The sequence below is a fragment of the Dipteris shenzhenensis genome, chromosome 7 (assembly GCF_047967505.1).
Source record: "Dipteris shenzhenensis isolate YYH24624 ecotype China chromosome 7, Dip_SZ_1.0, whole genome shotgun sequence".
NCBI lineage: Eukaryota > Viridiplantae > Streptophyta > Polypodiopsida > Gleicheniales > Dipteridaceae > Dipteris > Dipteris shenzhenensis.
In genome coordinates, this window is record NC_141602.1 from 60,088,173 (window position 1) to 60,111,934 (window position 23,762).

The window sequence follows — 23,762 nt, forward strand, 5'->3', positions numbered from 1 at the left end:
GAAAAGAAACTTTGCGAAGCCCATCAAAAAACCTTTTGGCGATTAAAAAGCAGCTCGTCTGACTGTCTGAGAGTGTGAGATAAGCTTAAAAGTTAAAACGATTGCAATTAAAAAGGCTGCCTTCATTATCCATTGATTCCATTCCCATAGATTTGTCTGTTGCGCTATTGCGACGTTCAATCATACCGATTTCATATCTCTATCACGAGTACATATCATGATATTTATCGTACAAATATTAGCTAAAGCTTCAGAATTATTTATCACATTGCCCTGTCACCGGCCCCTGTGCGTATTACGACGCGTCGTCATCTTTCTCCCTGCGTCCCATGCTGACTAATACGCATAATCCAGATTCGTTGATGTTCGACCTCGGTCTTGAATACGACCGTATCTTAGGGCATCCGTGGAGCCTGGAAGTTCCGTGTTTGATCACAACGTCTGCTAAACCTGAGAGCATGTTTGGATTGCCTGAATTCTAATGTTCATTTTTGACACGTAATGATTGCTATCCGCAACAGCTTAGGCTGCTTAGCCCCTCAGTCTGCACCAGGGCTGAAGAATTTCGTGATAGTAGATAATTGTTTGTGCCGGGCGTTGGGCTTATGAAATGCCACAGGTGACGGGATTTGAACACTGTGACCACCTTCACAGGAATTAAACTTTTCGCTGCTTATTAATAACAGACTAACCCAATCCCATCACTCACTCCCTCATGACTGGGCTTCGCCATATTCTTTTGAGCGACATATCTTTCCCTGTAAACCAGCCCCGCTACCTCAACGGCAGCTGCTGGATTTCCCAAGTGTGTGCAATGAAGGTATCGTCCTTGTCCAATTCAGGTTGTATGGATCGATCTAGGATTGTTTTTCATTCGCCCATGCCAGGCCTTGGATCGTGTGATTCGCCCACCCTGCGCCATTTCTGACTTCTCGTAAACTAGCTCTACGCTTGACCTTTCTGTGTTTGAAGGACGAACGTCTAATATATACGACAGTTGTAATTGCCGATTTATTGCAGTTCTTCAGTTGGGGACACAGAAAGCTCCGGGAAGTTCGTGGGCAGGCCTTAGACCCTTTTTGTGGTGGTATGTTCTCATGCCGTCCTGTATTCGTCATAGGCCTTGCAATGCATTACTCCGTGTTTGCAATAAGTTCGTGTTTGCATGAACAACTGGGAAGCTGTTGCACGAAAGAGGTGTGCATCGATCTTGAGTTGCGCACTGAGCTACAAGGCCAAGTCCCGTTTTCGGCGTAATCGCTACGGAAATTCTTACGTCCTCCCGTGCGAAGAGATGTGTTGCAATGACAGAATCGTTTGACGCGTGATTGGCGCGATTATTTTGCAGTGATTATTAGGCCTCATGACGATTCCAAGCAGCATGGACGATATTCTAGTGAATATAAAGCCCGAATGTGCGACGGGAGCCTGAAGCCGGTTCAAGCAACGCTGCCACAAACCTTGGAACAACACTTACAAGCCGAAAAAGCTGAGGAAAACGATCTTAAGGACCTGTACCGCCACATCCAGAATGGGCTGTTCACTATCGGGACTTTGGGGTTTATCGGCCTGGAGAACGATGGGGAGAAAGGGTCAGATGTTGCAGGGGAATGGAAGATCCTCGACAATGACATGGAGGGCGGCGCAATGGCACCGGCACAAGACCAAGTACTCGGTTTGCAAAACCAACTCGGGGTCTATCTCATAACGAGTGCGGCAGGAGAAAGTAACAAGTTGCAACTGCAAGAATCACAGCATCCTAAAATGCTGGCGGCCGATGGGAAGAAATCTGAGAAACGCCACCAAGATCGTGCGAGCGATGGACGCTTAGGGATTGTAAAAGAAGTGTTTCCACTGAAGGAGTTTCTAGAGACTCCCTTTGAACAACCTACTCTAGCAAAGACTAAGATCAAGCACTCCTACATGCTGGTGCCATTCCTCAAAGGGAAGACAAGCGTGATGGTTGAAGACATGAAAGCGCAGAGGAGTAGAACCACCGAAATTCTGAAGCGTACCATATCAATCGTTCCCAGCAATCTCTTAAACGCATGGTTAAAGACCAAAAGAGCTCCGGACTGCCCAAGTAAGCTGCAAAAGGTGGGATCACAGGTGCTCTCCAAGAAATACGACCGAAGAGAGAGTATCAAATTAAATTCTTATGGGATGTTAGTATAGTGGGAATTTGTGTTGTTTTTCTGAAGTTGGATTCAACTGCAGCTGCTTCACATCTTTCGGAAGAGAAACGCCTTGGGATCTACGACTTTGCCGCGGCAGCTCGACCCTCGACTCTTGAATCACGATGGAGATGATTCTTGTTCCAGCAGTGATGAAAAGTCTCCCGCTTGTAGATCTCGTGCTGATGGCGATATTGCTGCTGGAGACTCGCTAGTGGAAGGCTATCCAATCAGAGGCAATATTGGGACTGAGGAGAGCGAAGTACTCAGTGGGGACGAATCCGGCAGGCTGCCACGTTCTTCATCCGAACTGTTGTTGCTAGAAAGCCCCAACGACAACGAATGCTGGATCAACACAGACGACGAATGTCTGTTTCTCTATCTATCTATTTCGCGTATCTCGCTTTTTCTATCGATCAGTAAATTGCTAGTGCGCACAGAGTTAACTTCTACAGCAAAATTGCGAAAATCAATCTAATCATAATGTTGACGCATGCCTTTGTTTCTACGTGCTTCCTTGCAGATGTTGTCCTCGAGCTAGGAGCTTGATCCTGTGGACGTTGCACATCCAGTCGGATTTTCAAGGGAATGTAGTATGTGCGATATGCTCTCTGAGAGAAGAGACTAATGAGCACCCAAATATATCATATCACGTATGTATATGTATATTGAGGTTGCAGACGAATACATTTAGATTCTACCACACCTTGTTTACACAAATCATATAATCCTTAAATAATTTGCATTGTAGTGCATTGAACTACCAAAAGGTAGTATGCCAATTGCTATTAAAATCTCAACTATTAATAATTTGCATTGTAGTGCATGTACTATCCTTTGATAATTTAAGGAATTTCACTTACATACATTTGTACCTCTTGGTAGTACGAGTAGCATGACCCATCTACGATGGGTTAGAGACCCTGATGTGCTAGGTCTCGAGGAGGGATCTTAAAATATCTTTAAATTCAAGAAATAAAATTTCAAGTTTCAAGACTCCCTCCAACATAGGAATTTCATGTTTCAAGACTCCCTCCATTGTTGGCACCACTTGGCTTGCTCTATGCTCATATTAAACAACGATTAGGGACCACTTAGCTTGGTTATATGCTTAGTTTACTCACCAAATCAGCCAGATGAGTGGCCATGTGATTGATCTTGGGCCAATGCAAAAATTTACTACCCTTCCTCCCCTCCCTCCCTCTCTGTACCCCCCCCTCTTCTCTCTCTCTCTCTCTCTCTCTCTCTCTCTCTCTCTCTCTCCCCTCTCTCTCTCCCCCTCTCCCTTTGATTTTTCTCTCATTCATGCTCACACACATGCACAAGAATCTCTCTCTCTCTCTCTCCCTCTCTCCCTCTTAATTTTCTTCGACTTTTCCTTTGTAATTGTATTTGGTCTCATGGTAGACATCCATATGTATGAGGCCAAATATAATCTCTCTCTCTCTCTCTCTCTCTATCTATCTCAATTTTTTTCAACTTTTCCTTTGTAATTCTATTTGGTCTCATGGTAGACATCCATATGCATGAGGCCAAATATAATCACAAAGGGAAAGTCCAAAAGAGAGAGAGAGACGTGAGGGGGGGGTTGTTATGCATAGGGCTAAGGGGTGAATTTTTTCTTACGCATTGAGGAAATGATGCAAATTGAACGACCAACTTTCAAGGAAGCCCAAGGTAGAGACAATAGCCATGGTGATAAAGACCAACACAACAAGACAAAGCACCCATAGACGCGTGCACAGACGCATTTACTGAACTAAATAAAAAACTTACAGGCGCGTCTATTTTCACGTCTGGAGACCCACGTCTAATTGTGCGTCTATATATCAAACACACGCGCGTATAGACGCGCAGTTAGACGCATAAATAGACGTGCCTATAAACACATTTATAGACGCAAGTCGAATAGACAGACGCATATATAAACACATTTTTAAATGCACTGATAGACGCCCTTTATTTTTTTTTTAAATTTTACAGAATGCTGTGTATGTTATGTATGTTATATAGTTACAAGAATCCCATATCCACATTGTGTAATTCAATTCTTACAGCCAACCACATTTTAATTACAATTCCAAATAAAACATTACAACTCCAAAACGCAAATTGAAAGCTCAAAAAGTGCTTGTATATACATATAGCACGAAGCTAAGCCATGTCATGTGGCTTCAAGTACAAAAAATAAGAGGAGTGTATATACAAGAGGCACAAAGCCAAGCCAGTGGATTTAAGTACAAAAAAGAGTAGCTAGCACTACTTGTACGACTAATCTATGTTCTCCAGGTCCTCACTCCCTTCCACGCTCCCTTTTGTGCTCCCTTCTACGCCTCCTTCCTCCTCTTCCTCATCGTCTTGTGCACGGGCCTGTAAACAAGGGGCAACATATATCAATGTATGAAAAATCAAATCTTTACTTATAATTTTGGCATTATTTAATTACTTTCAAATACCTGGGGGCCTGCTCCAATAGCTCAGGTATACTGCTCCTCAGTAATTAACCCGTCATCATAGAAGTGCCTCCATGTATCTCCTCTGCGATGGTGGCGGTGCTAGGCTGTCTCCACAGGAGTAGGGTATCTGCCCACGATCTCAAGCTGCATGACGACACACTTTGCGAAGGGAGTAGTACAAAGAAACAACCTCCTAATAAACTACATAAGCAATATAATTTGAGATCGATACTTACAAATTGGGCCTCCCATGATTCAACACCCCTTGCTCCAAAATGTGTGCTTCCATATTCCTCCATCTGGATCCTCCGTGCCTCTTCCACTCATGCTTGTGAGTGGTGTGGGGCAGGCCCCTTGGTGGTTAACCTACCTCAAGCCTGGCAAGCTTCGCTAGTGCCTGCCTCTTAAGCGAAGATCTTTTATTGCTAAGTATCGTAACAATCTTTGACTTGGCCCATTTATCTGTGAACTGGCGATTGGGGGGGTTAGGATACCTAGAGCGAACAGTAGTGAGGGTCTCATCAACCAACCTCTTTGGGTGGTCTTTGTAGTGGATAAAGCAATCTCTGTAATTGTTAGCAATTACAGAGCGCATGAAGGCCATGATGTCCTTCCCCCGCGCATCCATCAAGATGCCTCCTGTCTAAGTGATGTCATAATAAATCGTACCATCACCCAGAGGCACCACCGCCACATGGCCCAAAGCACTGTGCCATGCATCCCCCACCGCTCTCCCTGCTACTACGCCTGCTACCCTGTCGTGTCGAGCTCGTACGCTGGCCACTCGTAGCTGGAGACTGCACGGGACTACGCTGACCACTCGTAGCTGGAGAACCGAGTCTCGACGGCATAGGAGTACGTCGACGGCTCGCCGAGACAGAAGGACCTCCTGATGGCATGGGGGAAGGGGCATAAGACGGGATGGCAGAAGGGACATAAGACGGCATGGGGGAAGGGGCATAAGATGGTATGGGGGAAGGGGCATAAGAAGAGCATAAGACGGCTGTGCTGACTCCGCTGGGGTGATCTCAGGCGGTGTGGGGTGGCTTGGAGTCTGTAGTGCCGACTCCTGGGGAGTGTTTAGAGTACCCGTCATATACCTGTATAACTCCATAGGACTAGGAGGGTGCCCTAAAAGGTTATATAAGTCCTTCCAAATAGATTCCCGGGGATCAGGAGAGCTGGAAGCGCTTCCTGGCCACATGTTGAACTAGAAAAAAGGAAAAAAATCTATTACTGATGAGCTAAGAAGAAAGGGGAAGGGAAGAGAGGCTTATTGTCAGAGCGCGTCTATAGACGCGTCTAACAAAGCATCTAACAGAGCATCTAACAGAGCGTCTAACAGAGTGTTTATCGACGCATCTGTCTGTGTCTGCAAACAGGCTAGACGCGCGTTTAGACGCACCTGTAGACGCGCTTTTAGACGCGCTCTGAGATGCGCCTATAGATGCGTTCCGACAGACGGGATTCCTAAAAAGTAGAAAAGGACATTGCGCCCAACACACAAACGTGACACTGATACCCAGATCATGCACTTTTTGGATACGAGAATGTACAAATCTAGAGAGAGCAAACTTCCAAACAAGATCAACTGCAAAAAGACTTACTTGGATAGAGGTATGGAAGGTTCTTCTTCTTTTTTCAAAGTTGCTTCTCCTCCTTGTTCGTCCTCCTCTCCTTTAAGCTTAGAAGTAAGTGTGGGTGCCTTCCTCTTGAGTGTAAGCTTGGAAGTAAGTATGGGAGCCTTCCTCTTAAGCATCGAAACTATGGATCTGCTAATAAGGAAGGAAGCAAGCCGCGTGAAGTATAAGTAACGTGAAGAAAAGCAAGGCGAGCGGCGCGCTAAAAAGCAGGTTTAAAAGCCGTGTCTATAATCGCGTCTAATAGCGCGTCTATAGGCGCATCTAAATACATAGAGTAGACGTGCTTTTAGATGCGCTCTTAGACGCGACTGTAGACGCACTTTTAGACGCGCCTTTAGATGCGCCACAGAGTTTAAATTAAACATTTGAAGAAGAGCAAATTTGGTGGGTTGTTTGTTTGCAGGATGTCTTCATCTTCAACAAGCAGCTCCAGTGAGGATGAATCCCTCTGTATCCACCATCACGAAATGTGGTTGGAGCAAAAAATCAAATGTCTGTGTGATCGATGTCGAGGAAACATGTATCGTGCACGCAGGATTACACTCAATCATATCTCAAAGTATGGAGAATGGGATGTGACCATAAATAAGGTAAGGGTTTGTAAGTTAAGGTTGATTGAGATACCTATGAGTGTTCATATGTTTGAGTTATGATCCCGTTTTAATTTGATACAGGATGCAGTGCCACACCCACATATGTTACCCTATGCTCGCCGTGAGGAGGCAAAGCATCGGCAATATGAGGTGGGATCTTCAGGAGGGACCGTTACGGATGCATGGAGTGATGGTGATAGTAGCCCTCCGCCATTACCTCATGAAGCCGTGGAGAAGGAGGTGTTTGATGATATGGTGCGGGATTTATATGTCCATCAAGGGAGGGATAATAGCATGGAGCAGGATGATCTTTTTACTGCAGCATCGATCCACTGTTTGAAGGGTGCACATTCTCTATTCTACGTGCCTCCCTTGAGTTACTAGACTTGCAAACCATCTATGGATGGAGCAATGCAAGTTTGAATGCATTACTCAAGTAAGCTTTAAAGTCGATTTTGCAAACATGGTGAATTATGCTAGTGGGTCAATTACTCGAATGCTTTTCCTCATTTATGGTCTTCACGTGCAGGCTATTGTGTAAAATGCTTCCAAGGGAGAATAAACTACCGACCTCAAGAGATATGGCAAGGCAACATGTGACCTCTCTTGGAGGATTAGATTACAAGCGCATCCATGCATGTGTCAACGATTGCGTTTTGTTTCGTGGACTACATAAGGATGCAAGAGAGTGTCCTACTTGTGGAGAGGCAAGATATAGAGCAGATCTCAAAACCTTGGATGTGCCTCATAAGGTATTGCGACATTTTCCCATAATCCCTCGCATCCAACATATGTTCAAGTGCAAATCTATTGCAGAGCTCATGTCATGGCATTCCTCCCATCGATCAACCGATGGCAAGTGGAGAACTCCCGTGGACTCTCCTGCGTGGAAGCATATTGAAGACACATGGCCAAGCTTCAAGGAAGAACCTAGGAGCTTGAGACTTGGATTGGGTATGGACGGTGTGAACCCATTTGGTCTCAAAAGCACGTCTTACAGTGTATGGCCAGTGGTATTGGTGAATTACAATCTTCCACCCTCTATGGCTATTAAGAAAGGACATGTCATGCTATCCCTTCTAATTCCAGGGAAACATAAAGTCAAAAACCCTGATGTTTATTTGGAGCCTTTGATTGATGAGCTAGAGATACTTTGGAGAGGTATCGAGGTGCATGATGTGAGCAGGCCTCCCTTGTCACGAGACTTCAACTGCAAAGCAGTCTTGATGTGGACGATGCATGACTTCCCAGGCTATGGCGAGTGTTCAGGTAAGCATTGCATTTTTAATTATGAATAGGCAAAGGATGTGGCACCCTAAACCCACCTTCCACTCTTAATTGCATCTATTGTTCAAGTCTCTCTACATCGGGTTACCATGCATGTAGTCCTTTCTAGTTGCCTCACGGGCAGACGCATTGAATAAGGTCATCTATGAGAATACCATCGATTTCTCCCACCTGATCATCCTAGATATGTTGCCCCTTGGAATGAAGTCCTCCCACAATCACTCACCGCGGGAGATTGGATGAGAATTTGGGACGGTTCCACGACTCCTCCACCACTTGGCATGAGCCGATAAGGGTTTGTAACTATTGGCTGGAAGTAAAGATTGGCTATATTGGCTGAAAGTAAAGATTGCACGCTAACACTTTATTTTGTTTAGATACTCCATCTTTTATCGTTTATCATATTGGTCCCACCTCAAGATCAATCACCTGATTGATACCATGCATATCTTCAAGAATGTGGCATCTACCATTAAGGAGCATTTGAATGGGACACGAGATTCAGCAGGCATAAGGGAGGATCTACGTACCACAGGGAGGATGCGTGAAGCTTGGCCTCAAGAGAGACCAAATGGGCATGTTTTTTTACCTCGTGCACCGTGGATGTTATCAAAGCTAGAGATGGCGACGGTGAAGTGCACTATTACTACAATTCGTACTCCCACTGGATGCATGAGGTGTTTGAAGGGAGCCTTTACAAAGAGCAAGAAAATAGGTGTAGAGCAATTATATGGCTTGAAATATCATGATTGGCACAAGATGCTCCAAGTAAGTATTTTATGTGCATAATATCTTTTTCCTTTCAAATTTGTGAGTGAATAGCTATAAGCAACTAATCAACCACCTCCTCGCGAGTTCAGTTCATACTACCTACTAGCATTTCACGTAGTGCATCGAAGGACGTGAAAGATTGTATTTACAAGATGGGCGAGCTTGTGAGGTATGTGAGCTCAAAGGAAATAGATCCCACCACGCTTGAGAATGCTCGAGTTATGTCAGTGGAGGCGGTTTGTTTAGTGGAGGAGAAATTTCCACGTTCTATTCTCACAAGCCAACTACATCTCATAGTGCATTTGGTGGATGAGATTGCTATATGCAGTACTATACATGCACAATGGTTGTTCTTCCTGGAGCGCTTCATGAAGACCTTAAAGGGCTTCGTGAGACAAAATGCAAGAACCGAAGGTAGCATGGCCGAGGGTTGGTTGATACAAGAGTAACTTGTATATATTTCTGAGTTTCTTGTTGATGTGGATAGCTCTCTCCCACGACTATGGAGAGATGATGAAGACCTAAGGATGACCTCTATTGTGCCTCAAGGGAAAGGACGCAACAAAGTAATAGACACGGAGTTGCATAATAGTATCAACCTCTTTTGCGTGCTTAATATTGATGTGATGAAAAGATGGGTGACAAGATACGAGGATGCAAAGGAAAGAAGACAAGAAGAAAGGGCCCTCTTTCGTACACACCACGGATCTCGTGTGCCATACCCTCAGTATCTAAGAGCACTTCCAAAGGATATTCATGTGGATTGGCTACTTGATGAAATGGAGAAAGCAGAGAAAGGCGAGGGGATGCATATCATAATGGAAGAATGGGAGTATGCTAGGGGATGCATGAGCAAGGTCGGTATATAGAATGTTATGCATAAGTTAGGAGCTTTCAATAATTTAGATTGCTTATTTAATTGATTTTTTCTTGGTATAGTGCACTATGTTCAATGCTATATGGTGTGAGGGCAAGCATTTTCGAACACAACGGATTGATGATAAGAGAAACACACAAGATTGCGGCATCATTGCTAGCTCTGAGGGAGCCAATGGAGCCATGGATGATTATTGTGGCATAATCCAAGATATTATTATGCTTGAATTTCGACGCTTCTTTGTGTATGTTTTGGATGTAAACTGGTTTAAGGACATGGTGGAAAGAGGCCCTAATGCAACAATCAAATGCCATGCAAGTGGCTTTGTAACTATTGACTCCACAAAGTTTTGGCAAAGTAGGAAGGACACACTAGTACTACCGCAACAATGTGAACAGGTACTGTGCACACATATAAAAATACTCGCTTTTAAATATTTGATGCAAGAAAAGTAACATGATTGTATTTGTGTTTGAATTAGGTTGTCTATCAAGCAATGGTGGATAATAATAGATGGTGGCATGTCATACCTATTATGCCACGTTCCAAAGTGATGTATAGTACATTTACTAATATGGAGCATATGAAGGATGATCATGGCCATGGACATGATGATGACCGTGATACGAGAGAGGAGGATGATCATGAGATAGGAGATTCAGATATTGAGGCCATTACCCATGAGGACGAGCCTACTATTCGAGATGCTGATTTCGATGAGCACATGAGTGGCACAAGTAGTAGTGGGTTGAATGTATTTGTAGATCTAAATACTTGTTTGGATTTTGAAGTAGATAGTTTGGCAAGGGTTGATCTCATTGAGGATGAGATTGAACGGTAGCCCCATAATTGATATTGGCAAAATTATTTTACATATTGCCTCATTCTCCTCATCTCACTTAATTCTTGTATATGTGGGCTTGCAAAAAATTATGTGCTTTGGTAATCATGGGCAATGTTTGGAAAGCAATGATGTACACCAAAATCTCACTTTCTGTATTCTCTGGTTTGCGTCTATTTATGCGTCTAAATGCGCATCTGATTCTCAATGTAAACGCGTAAATAAACGCGCTAATACATGCGCAAATAGACGCGCTAATAAGCACGATGTTAGACGGGCCCGTATTTTCTCAGGTTAGACGCGCACGTAGATGCGATAATTTACGCGCAAATAGACGAGCTTTTAGACGTGCATTTAGACGCGCCCGTAATTCCTCTACTAAAGCAACGCCTATAGACGCACCCGCTATTTACCAAGCGCATCTATAGTTGCTTTGTGTTGTTGTGCAAGTAGTATAAATGGGTGCCAAGGAATAATTTCTAGAGTCATCCTTGACATGTACATATGGTTGTGTTTATATATATACACATGTAATTGTACATGCATGTGTATCTTTGTGTTTGCTCACACATAAAAAGCCACATTCACATGCTCAAGCATGCCTAGAGAATCAATATATAGATGTGTGTATGTGTGGACACACCCTTCCATGTGTGTACACATGCAAGCACACATAGATGCACATGTACATCTGCACTTACAAATGCTTGATCCAATGGTTGTTGTATGTACATTTGAATTTTGAAATGTCATCCGGAGGAGAAGACAGGTCAAGCGGGTCGAAATGTGCACTTACAAATGCTTGATCCTATGGCCATTCTATCACAACAAGACAAAGCACCCACAGACGTGCATGCAAACACATTTCCTTAACTTTAAAAAAAACTTATGGGCGTGTCTATTTGCGCATCTATTGATGCATCTACAGACTCGCATCTATAGGTGCATCTATATAATAGAAAGACACAGCTATAGATGTGCTTTTAAACACTCTGTAGAAATTTTTAAAAAATAGAAAGATGCATACATACACGTACTTATAGATGCTTTACAGAATCTTTTATTTAATAAAAGCAAAATTTTGTGTGGTTTAACAAAATACTATGTATGTTGTGTATGCTATGTAGTTACAAGAATCCCATTTTCACATTGTGCAATTTAATTCTTACAATCAACCGCATTTTAATTAGCACGATTGCAAGCACGTCTATACTGACGATTACAATTTCGAATAAAACATTACAACTCCAAAACATTTAGTTCACAAGGCATTCATTGATAGAACGTTGCACAAGGAAATTGAAAGCCAAAAAAATAAAAGGAGTGTATATTAATTCATAGCTCAAAAAGTTCTTGTATATACATATAGCATGAAGCCAAGCCACAACTTGTGGCTTCAAGTACAAAAAATAAGAGGAGTGTATATACAAGAGAGGCACGAGGTCAAGCCAATGGCTTCAAGTGCAAAAAAGAGTAGCTAGCGCTACTTCTACAACTAATATAAGTTCTCTGTGTCCTCGCTCCCTTCTTTGCTTCCTTCTTCGCTCCCTTCGTCCTCATCTTCTTCCTCCTGATTAGCCATAAGGTCCTGTAAACGAGGGACAACATGTATCAATGTATGAAAAATTAAATCTTTATTTACAATATTGGCATTCTTTAATTACTTTTAAATACCTGGGGGGGTGCTCCAGTAGCTCGGATATACTGCTCCTCAGTAATCAAACCGTCATCACAGAAGTGCCTCCATGTATCTCCTCTGTGATGGTGGCAGTGGTAGGCTATCTCGACAGGAGTAGAGTACTTGCCCATTGATATCAAGCTACAAGATGACACAATTTGTGGAGGGGTTAGTACAAAGAAACAACCTCCTAATAAACCACATAGACAATATAATTTGAGATCGATACTTACAAATTGGGCCTCCCATGATTCAACACCCTCTGCTCCAAAATGCATGTTTCCATATTGCTCCATTTGGATCCTTTGTGCCTCCACGTGCTGCAGACTGGGGTCTGCCTTCATTGCCTTCATTGCTTTCTTCCACTCACACTTGTGAGCAGTGTGGGACTAGTCCCTTGGTGGTTGACCTCCCTCTCTCCTGGCAATCTCGGCAAGTATCATAACAATCTTTGACTTGGCCCATTTATTTGTGAACTGAACATTGGGGGGATTGGGATACCTAGAGCGAATAGCAGCAAGGGTCTCATCACCCAACTTTTTTAGATAGTCTTTGTAGTGAATAAAGAAATCTCTGTAGTTGTTAGCAATTACAAAGCACATGAAGGCCATGATGTCCTTCCCCTGTGCATCCATCAAGATGCCTCCTATCTGAGTGATGTCATAGAAGATTGTACCATCACCCTCTAACACGTCTGCATCATCTGAATCATCCTTGCCCCCACCATTATCCCCTCCAAAGCATTGTGCCATGCATCCCCCACTGCTCTCCCTGCTACTACGCCTGTTGTCCTATTGTGTCGAGCTAGTACGCTAGCCACTCGTCGTTGGAGAAGCGACTCTCGACTACATGGGAGTACGTTGGCTACTCGTAGCTATTTGTTTTTTTCAAAGTCAGACGCATCTATAGACACACCTTGACAGACGTCTTTTTAAAATCAACTGAAAAAGACATGCACCCGACCCCAAGAAGAACAACACTAGTATCAAAAACATCCCTTCCTTGCATACGACAAAGGACGAATCCAAAGAGAGAAACTTCCAAAGAAGATCAACCGCCAAGAGACTTACCTTGGATAGAGGTATTGAAGCTTCTTGTCCTTCTTCAAAGCTACTTCTCTTTCCTCTCTTCCTCGTTCACACTCTTCTCTCGTATGCTTCAAGATGAGTGTATAAGCCTGGAGATGAGTGTGGGTGCTAGGAGATAAGTGTGGATGCACGCACTCGGGGGGTCCACCTTACATAAGCCAGCTATACAACGTGCGTTGGAAAGGTGTTTAAAAAACCCCTCTATAACCACATGTTATCTATTTATATACCCCTACTGTGAATTTTTGGATCAATAATTATATCCCTTCAATAAATTTAAAAGTTGAGAAGCCTATATTTTTTGCCCTCCTCTTGTACATTTCAATGTAAGTTGAAACAGATGCTACTTTTGAGAAATTGTATTGTATAATTGAATAAAGCCATTTAATTTATATGTTGCAGAGATGCATGCTTTACACCCATACTAGTACCTAATAGAACGTATTTTCAACTTCTAATCTTTTCAATTCCCAAAATCTCATGTATTTACTCCACCTTATCCAATTTTGTTTCCCTTGCATGCTCCCAAACTGTCACTACCTACTAGAGATTTGCATGAAGTAACTTGAATTGAACTATGAATAATATGGCACAAACTTATAAGAAGATGGCCCAAACTTTAACCTTGTGTTGATCTAATGGGAGTTTTTATATGAAATATGATGCATGTAATAGCATTATATTGATGTAGTGCAAGTGTTTATATTCAATATGATGCATGCACTAGCATCATGTTGCCTATATGCCACTTTCTATATTAGGAAAAGATAGTGTTTATCATCTCATCATAAAGGCATCTAATTTAATCATGTTAAGTGCACAAAGTTATTAAGCTTATTATCACTCAATCCATATCTTTTTCTCAATTTATGTCGCTTTACTTTTCTTTAAGTTACATGCTTTCATATTTATGTATTTGCATCACTTTTTTCTAAATTTTTGAATATCCTAACTTCCAAACCATATGCTAAATGCATATGATATAAAAGGAAAATTTGTAGAATGATGAAATATTATAGATTCTTTATTGAATTTAGATCTTAATTATTAATGCATCTGACAATTTTTCAGTTTGGAAAGCACCCTTTATTCCATTTCTACTATATTTCAATTCAAACTTTTGAAGGACCCATGCTTCCCCTCACAATTTTGAGACCATGTGTAAAATAAAATAATGAGCTATTTTGGCAGATAGAATTGGAATGTGTGGATCTTTAAGGGAAGCCATAGACCACCTGTACATTGGATGCATAGTTTCTTGCATATAGTCTATTCTTTCTTTAGTAGTCCTTTAGAGTTTTATAACCCATCTTTTGCTGCACAATATGGAATTTCACATGAAGATTTAGTTAAAGGTTTGGGATGTTTCAAGCTTCAATGAGATCCATATCACACTTGCATTGATTGCACAATTTGGTAGATAAACTCTATTTTGTAGATGCTCAATTTGATATTTAGATTCTAGCACACAACCAAGGGTCACAAGCTATAGCCAAATTTCATCTGAAAAAGTACCAAATGAAAAGGTAGAGTTGGATCCAAAGTACAAGCATATTGATATCTAAAAATAGATACAAGTTACAACCAAGACTTGTCATCAAGAGTTTAATCAAAACCTTAGACTTAGATGTGGCAAAAAATCAGCTAGAGATAGCTAGACTAAAGGTTGTTACACAGACTTCTCCTCCTTATTGATGGATACTTGAATGACCTCAGCTGGATACATGGAGGATGTGGAATTGTCTTGTTTATAGTGTAAATATTATAGCCAAGGGAGGGCCCTAAAACAGGCCACTTAGCTTCCAAATTTGACCCTCCATCCAGTATTGCCCTGTTTATTCACCAACAAGAATCAAGAATTTTGCATGATTAATGTAAGTAGATAAAGCTAGAAAACGTTTGCACTCAAGTTTATCTAAATTACTTGACTTACAAAAAAAAGTACCTCCCTCCGACTTTCTTCCTCATCTTTTGAACTCTTCCTAAGTACCATGTACCATGAGTTGCATCTATCTTCCTCGTGATTGTAGCTTTGCCATTTCTTTTCATGTGTTGATTTCCTTGTTCTTTTGTGTCATCATGAAAGTATACAGCACAGTCACAACCTATGCCAAATAAATTTCCATTTGATGATTGTGCTTTTGCTTCATGGTTGAAGTAAACACCTTGCTTTACCCTTGTGAGTCTATCTTTTGACAAGGTTGGACATCCATTGAGTTGGCTCACCAATGTTGACTTGAAAATAAACTTTCCGTCCACCTCTACAATAGGGCTAATGTTTTTCTTCGGGGGCGTGTTTCCTCAATAGCATCAAGAATTATTGTTGCATCATCAACATCATCTTGAGCTTCTTCTCAAGAAAAAACAAAGATGGCATCTTCAATCCTGTGGGATTGACACATTCTTTTGAAGAACTGGCATTGAATGCTTCCCTCTTTGAACTCATAACTGCCTTCCACTTTAAGGAAAACCAATCAATCAACTCTTCTTTATTATTTGTATCTCTGGGATTGAATGTGCTTGTCTGCTTTTCATAAACACTTTTAACTCTCCCTAGTTCTATGCGAATACTCACACAAAAATTATCTTGAAATTCATATTGCATATTCCATTGTGGATCTTCATCTTCATCATGGTAATGACATCAGAGGAAAGATCCACACAAAGCTTATCCATCCCTCTTTCCCCTAAGTCAAAATACTTTTCCAAATCTTCCTGCATTTTTTATAACAAGCTCATGCAAAGACACTTCGAGAATATTTTTCGCATTCCTTCCTTGAATCTATATTCATATAACACGCATTTTTTTATGACTCTTCATCTTGTCCATGTTACCTTTTGCACATAAAACAAAATTAGTTGCTTTTGTAAGATTCTCCTCTCTCTCTCTCTCTCTCTATCCCTCCCTCTCTCTCTCACACACAACTAAACGGTTTGATTCTTGTGAGCATGACGATGTATTTCCAATTATTGACTTGATTCTCTAAGCATTTTGCTGGGGGAATTGCAGACCGTGTCAAGAGACTGAAGTGCTATCGAGGCTAGATTGCTTTCATACTATACATTGCACGACTTGATTCTCTAAGCATTCTGCCGAGGGAATTGTAGATTGTGTCAAGAGACCGGAGTGCTCCCGAGGCTAGATTTCTTACATACTATACATTTCACGACTTGATTCTGTAAGCATTCTGCCAAGGGAATTCCAGACTATGTTAAGAGACCAGAGTGCTTCTGAGGCTAGATTGCTTACATACTATACATTGCATGACTTGATTCTGTAAGCATTCTGCCAGGGGAATTGCAGACCATGTCAAGAGACTGGAGTGCTCCCAAGGCTAGATTGCTTACATACTGTACATTGCATGACTTGATTCTGTAAGCATTCTGCCAGGGAAATTACAGACCGTGTCAAGAGACCGGAGTGCTCTCGAGGCTAGATTGCTTACATACTATACATTGCACGACTTGATTCTGTAAACATTCTGTCAGGGGAATTGTAGACCGTGTCAAGACACTAGAGTGCTCCCGAGACTAGATTGCTTACATACTATACATTGCACGACTTGATTTTGTAAGCATTCTGTCAGGGGAATTGCTGACCGTGTCAAGAGACTGGAGTGCTCCCGAGGCTAGATTGCTTACATACTATACATTGCATGACTTGATTGCTTAATACATGCTAAGACTATAGAAATATAAAAGCATAAAGCATCATTAGGTCCAAGGCTCTCATCTATCTCTACCTTCTCTAAATTTTCTAGCTCGATTATTTCGTTTTCAATTAGAGTTCATAGTGTTTATTTGTCTTTCTCTTTTTATTCAATTTTGGACGTGAATCCTTTTTCGTAAATCCTCGCATACTGAATAGTGTCGATTGCACAAAACCTGACATGTTAGTACTCCTTCATAAAAGAAATAAGAAAGTATTAAAAAGAAATACTTAATGCTCATTAATACTTAATCTTTATTTACCAAAATAAAGATAAGCCTAAGTAATAATGACTCCTAAAGGCTAAAACCTATGTCTAAGCTATAAGAATCACAGGGCCTCGAGCACCCTTACTTGGATTAAAATTCTCCTTGAGATGCACGGGCAAGTCACCTTGCCAAGGACTTTAGTTTTTAAAGAAACCTTGCTGCGCAGTGTGTGAACCGTGACATTCTAGAGGGGGGACTTAGCCCGAACATCCTTAGTAGCATAGGCAAAACGTAGATGTAGACGAAGAAAAGAAAGCAAGATCAAAGCATTATACACCACACATTAAACACTAGGTGACTAGAGGGCTGAGGTGATTGACCGACGAAGAAAAATCTAGATTACTAGATAGACGAAGAAGCTGGAGTCATTAGCTTTGCCTCTCCTCCATCGCCAAGATTCTCCACTTCCATATCCATGGCTTCTCCCTCTTCTCTCCTCTCCAACTCCACCTCTCGCTTCCTTTCGGCCTCCCCCCTCCCTTCCTCCTTTCCCCCCCCCTAGCTACACAACCCCAAAGCTTCCCTCTCCCACCTTGGTTAGGTGGCAACCTGCCTCCCGCTCACCGTGTGATATGGCCATGCATGCTTTCTCGCGTGTAACTTTAGATCAATAACATGACGACCCGTAGAATTCGATCCGGAGTTCGCGCTTCTAACTCACTTTGTTTCTTTTGTAGTCTAGTCCGGGTTGCACATCTGAGACGTCCCCTACAATATCAATTTAATGGACCTTTTTCCTATATTTGAGAGTCCTCTATCCTACTATGAATGATTGCACATAGTAGGATGATTGCACAGCTGCCTCCTGGAACATTGAGCTCTCGATATATAGTAGGATTAGCGGAGGACTGTTTTTCTCATGGAGTATGTATGAATTTGTTGGATCTCCACTCACGTATCTAAGCAATATTTGAAAGTTTTGACCACAGGTGAGCACCGACTTCTCCGATGTATTCTCCTTCTCCGGTCGTGCACCAGAGGCGATCAATGCAAGGTTGGCCATGCTTGGGTTTTCTGTGGCCATGGGCATCGAAGCATCAACTGGGCATGGGTTTCTATCCCAAATCACTGATGGTGGTGTACAATGGTTCATCCTCATAGGGTTGCTGATTTTTGTAGCATCGCTGATACCCATATTCAAGGGGGTGACCAAGGAAAGCAAGGCGGGGGCTATAATGTTAGCTCAAGCAGAGACTTGGAATGGCTGGGCTGCTATGCTAGGGATGGTATCACTTGCAATCACTAAATATTTCAGACAAGGGCCACTTACCGTAACCCATTGCAGTTTGCTTTCCAAGAGCTTGATTCGCCTCAAGTCTACATCATCGACTGGATAACAGTGGAGCACCTCCAATCTCGAATCTTGAACTTCTAAAGCAAGGCTGCTACCTCACGAGTCACCATCACTCTCCATGCTCCAGTCTCCAGAGTTCACCCGGCACCGTTCCACCATTCAACTTCAGTCTTCCAACCTGTGCATAGCGCCCATCCTCCACTTATCTGCAAGCAGCAAGAAATAATTAAATCATTGTAATATATGATTCAAGCCTCAAGGCTCAGGCTTGCCAATCAATGACTAGGAGTAGTTCAGGTAAAGGATTTTGGTCGTCTTCTTTGCAGTAGAAGCAAGCGATCTCTGCATCTCAAGAGCTTCGTTTGCAGGTCTGGTACCTTTGAACCCACCTTGATGGAGCTACAACGTAGAGGCAAAGAGAGGGGAAAATATGTGCAAGGACCTACTAGTGTGTGCTTATCACAATGCATTATGTTATGGAAAGAAGTTGGTCGTTCTTGTAGCTGCTAGCTAGGTAGCGATGGGAGACCTTCACGCTCCTTGGCAATGACTCACGAGCACTTCACGCCTCTAAGCTCCACCTTCTAATGTCCACAATTTGCAAGCAGCATCAGCGAGCACTTCAAAGTTCATGCCTCCATAAGATCCCAATTCCCAAGACCCAAAGACTTGCAAAAAAACCAGTCACCCGTGAGAGCGGTGAATAGATTATAGGTTGTACTACGTACTATGTAGTGGTGATTCATGAATAGAATATAGGCATTGAGCAAGCCTCTTGTCTTACACTATATAGGGCTAGCCATCCTTTGTCACTGACGGGAAGGAAGACGAAAGCACAAGTAACATGCAAGGAGAGTCGAGAGTAGAGAACTCATAGCTGAAAGGAAACACATGCAAGGAGAGTTGAAAGGAGAGAGGACCTCAGGAGAGAGTCGAGAGTAGAGAACTTACAAAAGTGAGAAGGAGGAGGAAGAAAAGTGAGAAGAGGGCAGGACTCAAGAGGATTTGAGGCGGGGAGGAAGTCCTAAGAGATAATGTTATAAGAAATTAGTATAATAATACGATTTATTAGAAGATCCATTGGATCCTCAGCTTTGGATAATCATATAATTTATTAGAAGACCCATTGGAACCTCAGCCCTTCTTTTGATAATCTCATGATTTAGTCACTCTTCTCGCCATGAAGTGTTAAATTGAAGATCCCTCTTCTAACCATCTCATCCATGTAGCCTCACGTCCAATTTCAAAAATCTTGAATACTACACCCACACGTTCAACAACTCCCTCAGAAACTTTATAGCATTAAATGCCATTGATTTGAGTATCTAGATCCTTTAGGATTTCGATCGAGCAATTTGAACATAAAATCTCTTAGCTCTTGGTAGTATAACCCTTTCTCAAAGTGTGAATTTTGTTCAATAACATTATTCCATCCATTCTTCAAAGTATGATTAGTCATATGCTTGATAGTAGTGCACTTTAGATGGAGTAGAACTAGCATGCTCGTCAATATTTTGAACCTCAGCATTCACCACAAAAACTTGTCTCCTATATCAAGAGCATTGCTCAATGTATTATGGTGAACTTCATATGCTACATCTTTGCTTGCACTTTGAAGGATCACCAACATCACAATCGCTTGAAGGATCACAACATCTCAAATTTCAAGAGCTTCACTCAACACATCATGGTGAACTTGATATGTTGCATCTTTGATTGAAGGATCATAAACATGAGAATCACTTGATGGAACTAGTGTGATATGTTCCCAACATGAAGGGTGCTTTGTTAGAACACATCTTTAGCATACCTTGAAAGCATGCATTATAGTAGCATGATCTAAGTTGTGCTAAGTGTTGAAGAGTACCCATTAACAAAATGAAGGGAAAGAGTGTTAGGAATGGAATCATAGCTCCATAAGACATCTCTATTCACATTTTGTTCTTTAACTTCCTAGAAAAAGCATTCAAAATCTCTGCCTTTAGGAGATATAAAGTATGAGCCTCCATTTTATGCTAGCCTGTAGGAATGTCACAACATCACTAACACGTTATAGCTTTGCACCACCTTGCTTTATATTTTTATGAGTCAACATTCTATTTACAATGGCCCTCACACTATTGTGCTCTCCCTTGCCATATCCAGGTCTAAGAAAGTTCCAAATCATGCACAAGCTAGTGAGACTAATAGACATGGACATGAATAGTGAACTACAAAGGTCTACATGCTTTGAACTGGGAGGCTATGCCATCAAACCAAACTCAGTGTTTCCTTACAAGTAATTAAAATCATTTGTGGTGTAACATAAAGCAATGTTATATGAACAAATTTTTGTGCTTCTTATCATTTGAAATGTAGAAGGTTATAAATATAGGGAAAGGTTATGTAGAAGGTTATATATAGGGTAAGGTGGTACTCCTTTTCCACTTTAAAGTGGTCAAGTTTTGTCATGCCCAAAAGGTACACAAGTGGGAGAAATTTTGGAGATTCAAACTGTACATGCTCGGGAGCAATGTAGTAGAAGCTTGCAATAACATCCCATACTAGAATTGTCCTTAAGCCCATTCCACATTCAAATGTTCTTTCAAACACACTTTATCCACTTTGCAGAGCTTGACATTAGGTTACTAAATTACCATTATCTCAAAGCATAGCTTAAAAGATACAATTTGAGTCCTCTCTCTCTCTCTCTCTATGTGTATGTGTGTGTGTGTCTCGCTAAATCCAACACCAATATCTACTTATCATGACTGCGAGGGCTAGTCAGCGCATTAAAACTTTGAGCTACCCATCAATAAATTGTGACTACTCTTACACATCATCCTAGAAGAGACAATATTTAAAAAATAACTTTTACTTTGGATCTGAGAATAAACACACCCTACCTATTAATTTAAAAATGGTGTATAAAATTACCACTGCTATAAATATATTTCTGTAAGTCTTGAGAATTAAAATACCCCTCATTTTGAACTCTCATAGTATACTTACATTTCCCAGATGGACCCCCCGAGTGCACGCAGCTGTGTCTATTAATAGGAAAGTAAGCCGTACGACACTAAAAGTATATGAAGGAAAGCAAGCACGCTAAAAGTAGGTTTGAAAATCAACTCGTAGTCTGTGCATCTCAACACGCGTCTAAAAGCGTGTCTAAATGTGCATCTATCAGTGTAGCTACACTACATTTTAGACATGCCTATAGACACATTCCATAGTAAAGAAGCGGTGCTAGACATGCTTTTAGACGCTTCACAGAGTTTTGACATTTACAACTCATGCAAGAACACATTTTTTGGGTTATTTATCTGTAGGATGTCTCCATCTTCAACAAGTAGCTCCAGTGAGCATCCCTACATATCCACCATCGTGAAATGTGGTTGGAGCAAAAAATCAAATGTATGTGTGACCGATGTCGAGGAAACATATATCGTGCACGCAGAATTACACTCAATCACATCTCAAAGTATGGAGAATGGGATGCGACCGTAAACATGGTAAGTGTTAAAGAGTTAAGATTGATTGAGATACCTATGGGTGTTCATGTGTTTGAGTTATGATCCCATTTTAATTTGATACAAGATGTAGTGCCACATCCACATATGTAGCCCTATGCTCATCATCAGGAGGCGAAGCATCAGTGATATGAGGTGGGATCTTCACGAGAAACTGTTACGGATGCATGGAGTGATGGTGATAGTAGCCCTCCGCCATTACCTCATGAGGTCATGGAGGAGGAGGTGTTTGATGATATGGTGCGGAATTTATATGTCCATCAATCCTCAGGTAAGGATGATAGCATGGAGCAGAATGATCTTTTTACTGCAGCATCAACTCCACTGTTTGAGGGGTGCACATTCTCTCTTCTACATGCCTCCCTTGAGTTACTAAACTTGTAGACCATCTATGGATGGAGCAATGCAAGTTTGAATGCATTACTCAAGTAAGCTTTAAAGTCTATTTTGGAAACATGGTGAATTATGCTAGTGTGTCAATAACTCGAATGCTTTTTCTCATTTATTATCTTCACGTGCAAGCTATTGTATAAAATGCTTCCAAGGGAGAATAAATTACCAACCCCAAGAGATATGGCAAGGCAACATGCTACCTCTCTTGGAGGATTAGATTACAAGCACATCCATGCATGCATCAACGATTGCGTTCTATTTCATGGACCACATAAGGATGCAAGAGAGTGTCCTACTTGTGGAGAGGCAAGATATAGACCAGATCTCAAAACATTGGATATGCCTCGTAAGGTTCTGCGACATTTTTCCATAATCCCTTGCATCCAACATATGTTCAAGTGCAAATCCATTGCATAGCTCATGTCATGGCATTCCTCCCATCGATCAACCGATGGCAAGTGGAGAACTCCCGCAGACACTCTTGCATGGAAGCATACTGAAGACACATGGCCAAGCTTTAAGGAAGAACCTAGGAGCTTGAGACTTGGATTGGGTGTGGATGGTGTGAACCCATTTGGTCTCAAAAGCACCTCTTACAATGTATGGCCAGTGATATTAGTGAATTATAATTTTCCACCCCCTGTGGCGATTAAGAAAGGGCATGTTATGTTATCCCTTATAATTCCAGGGAAACATAGAGTCAAAAATCATGATGTTTATTTGGAGCCTTTGATTAATGAACTAGAGATACTTTAGAGAGGTATCGAGGTGCATTAATGACGTGAGCAGGTCTCCCTCATCATCACAAGACTTCAACTGCAAAAAGCAGTCCTGATGTGGACGAAGCATGACTTCCCAAGCTACGGTGAGTGTTCAGATAAGCATTGACTTTTAATTATGAGTAGGCAAATAATGTGGCACCCTGAACCCACCTTCAACTCTTGATTGCATCTATTGTTTAGGTCTCACTACATCGGGTTACCATGCATGTTCTATTTGTGGTCCTTCGCTAGTTGTCTCACAGCCAGATACATTGAATAAGGTCATCTATGAGATCACCATCAATTTCTTCCACGTGATCATCCTAGATATGTCGCCCCTTGGAATGAAGTCCCCTCATAGTCATTCACTACAGGAGATTGGATGAGAATTCAGGATGGTTCCATGAGTCCTCCAC

At 41.7% G+C, this 23,762-nt stretch overlaps 1 protein-coding gene and 1 pseudogene across 1 annotated transcript; both read left to right on the plus strand.

Moving 5' to 3' along the window:
- Window positions 1-525: 525 nt before the first annotated feature.
- On the plus strand, window positions 526-2,879 carry LOC147900596 (uncharacterized). Its single transcript, XM_087377539.1, has 5 exons — window positions 526-820; window positions 1,021-1,087; window positions 1,349-2,097; window positions 2,218-2,542; window positions 2,698-2,879. Exons 1-5 carry the CDS (start codon window positions 716-718, stop codon window positions 2,721-2,723), a joined length of 1,272 nt encoding a protein of 423 aa, XP_087233665.1. The 5' UTR covers window positions 526-715; the 3' UTR covers window positions 2,724-2,879.
- A 19,113-nt stretch (window positions 2,880-21,992) lies between these two features.
- On the plus strand, window positions 21,993-22,624 carry LOC147900597 (uncharacterized; annotated as a pseudogene).
- The last annotated feature ends 1,138 nt before the right edge of the window (window positions 22,625-23,762 follow it).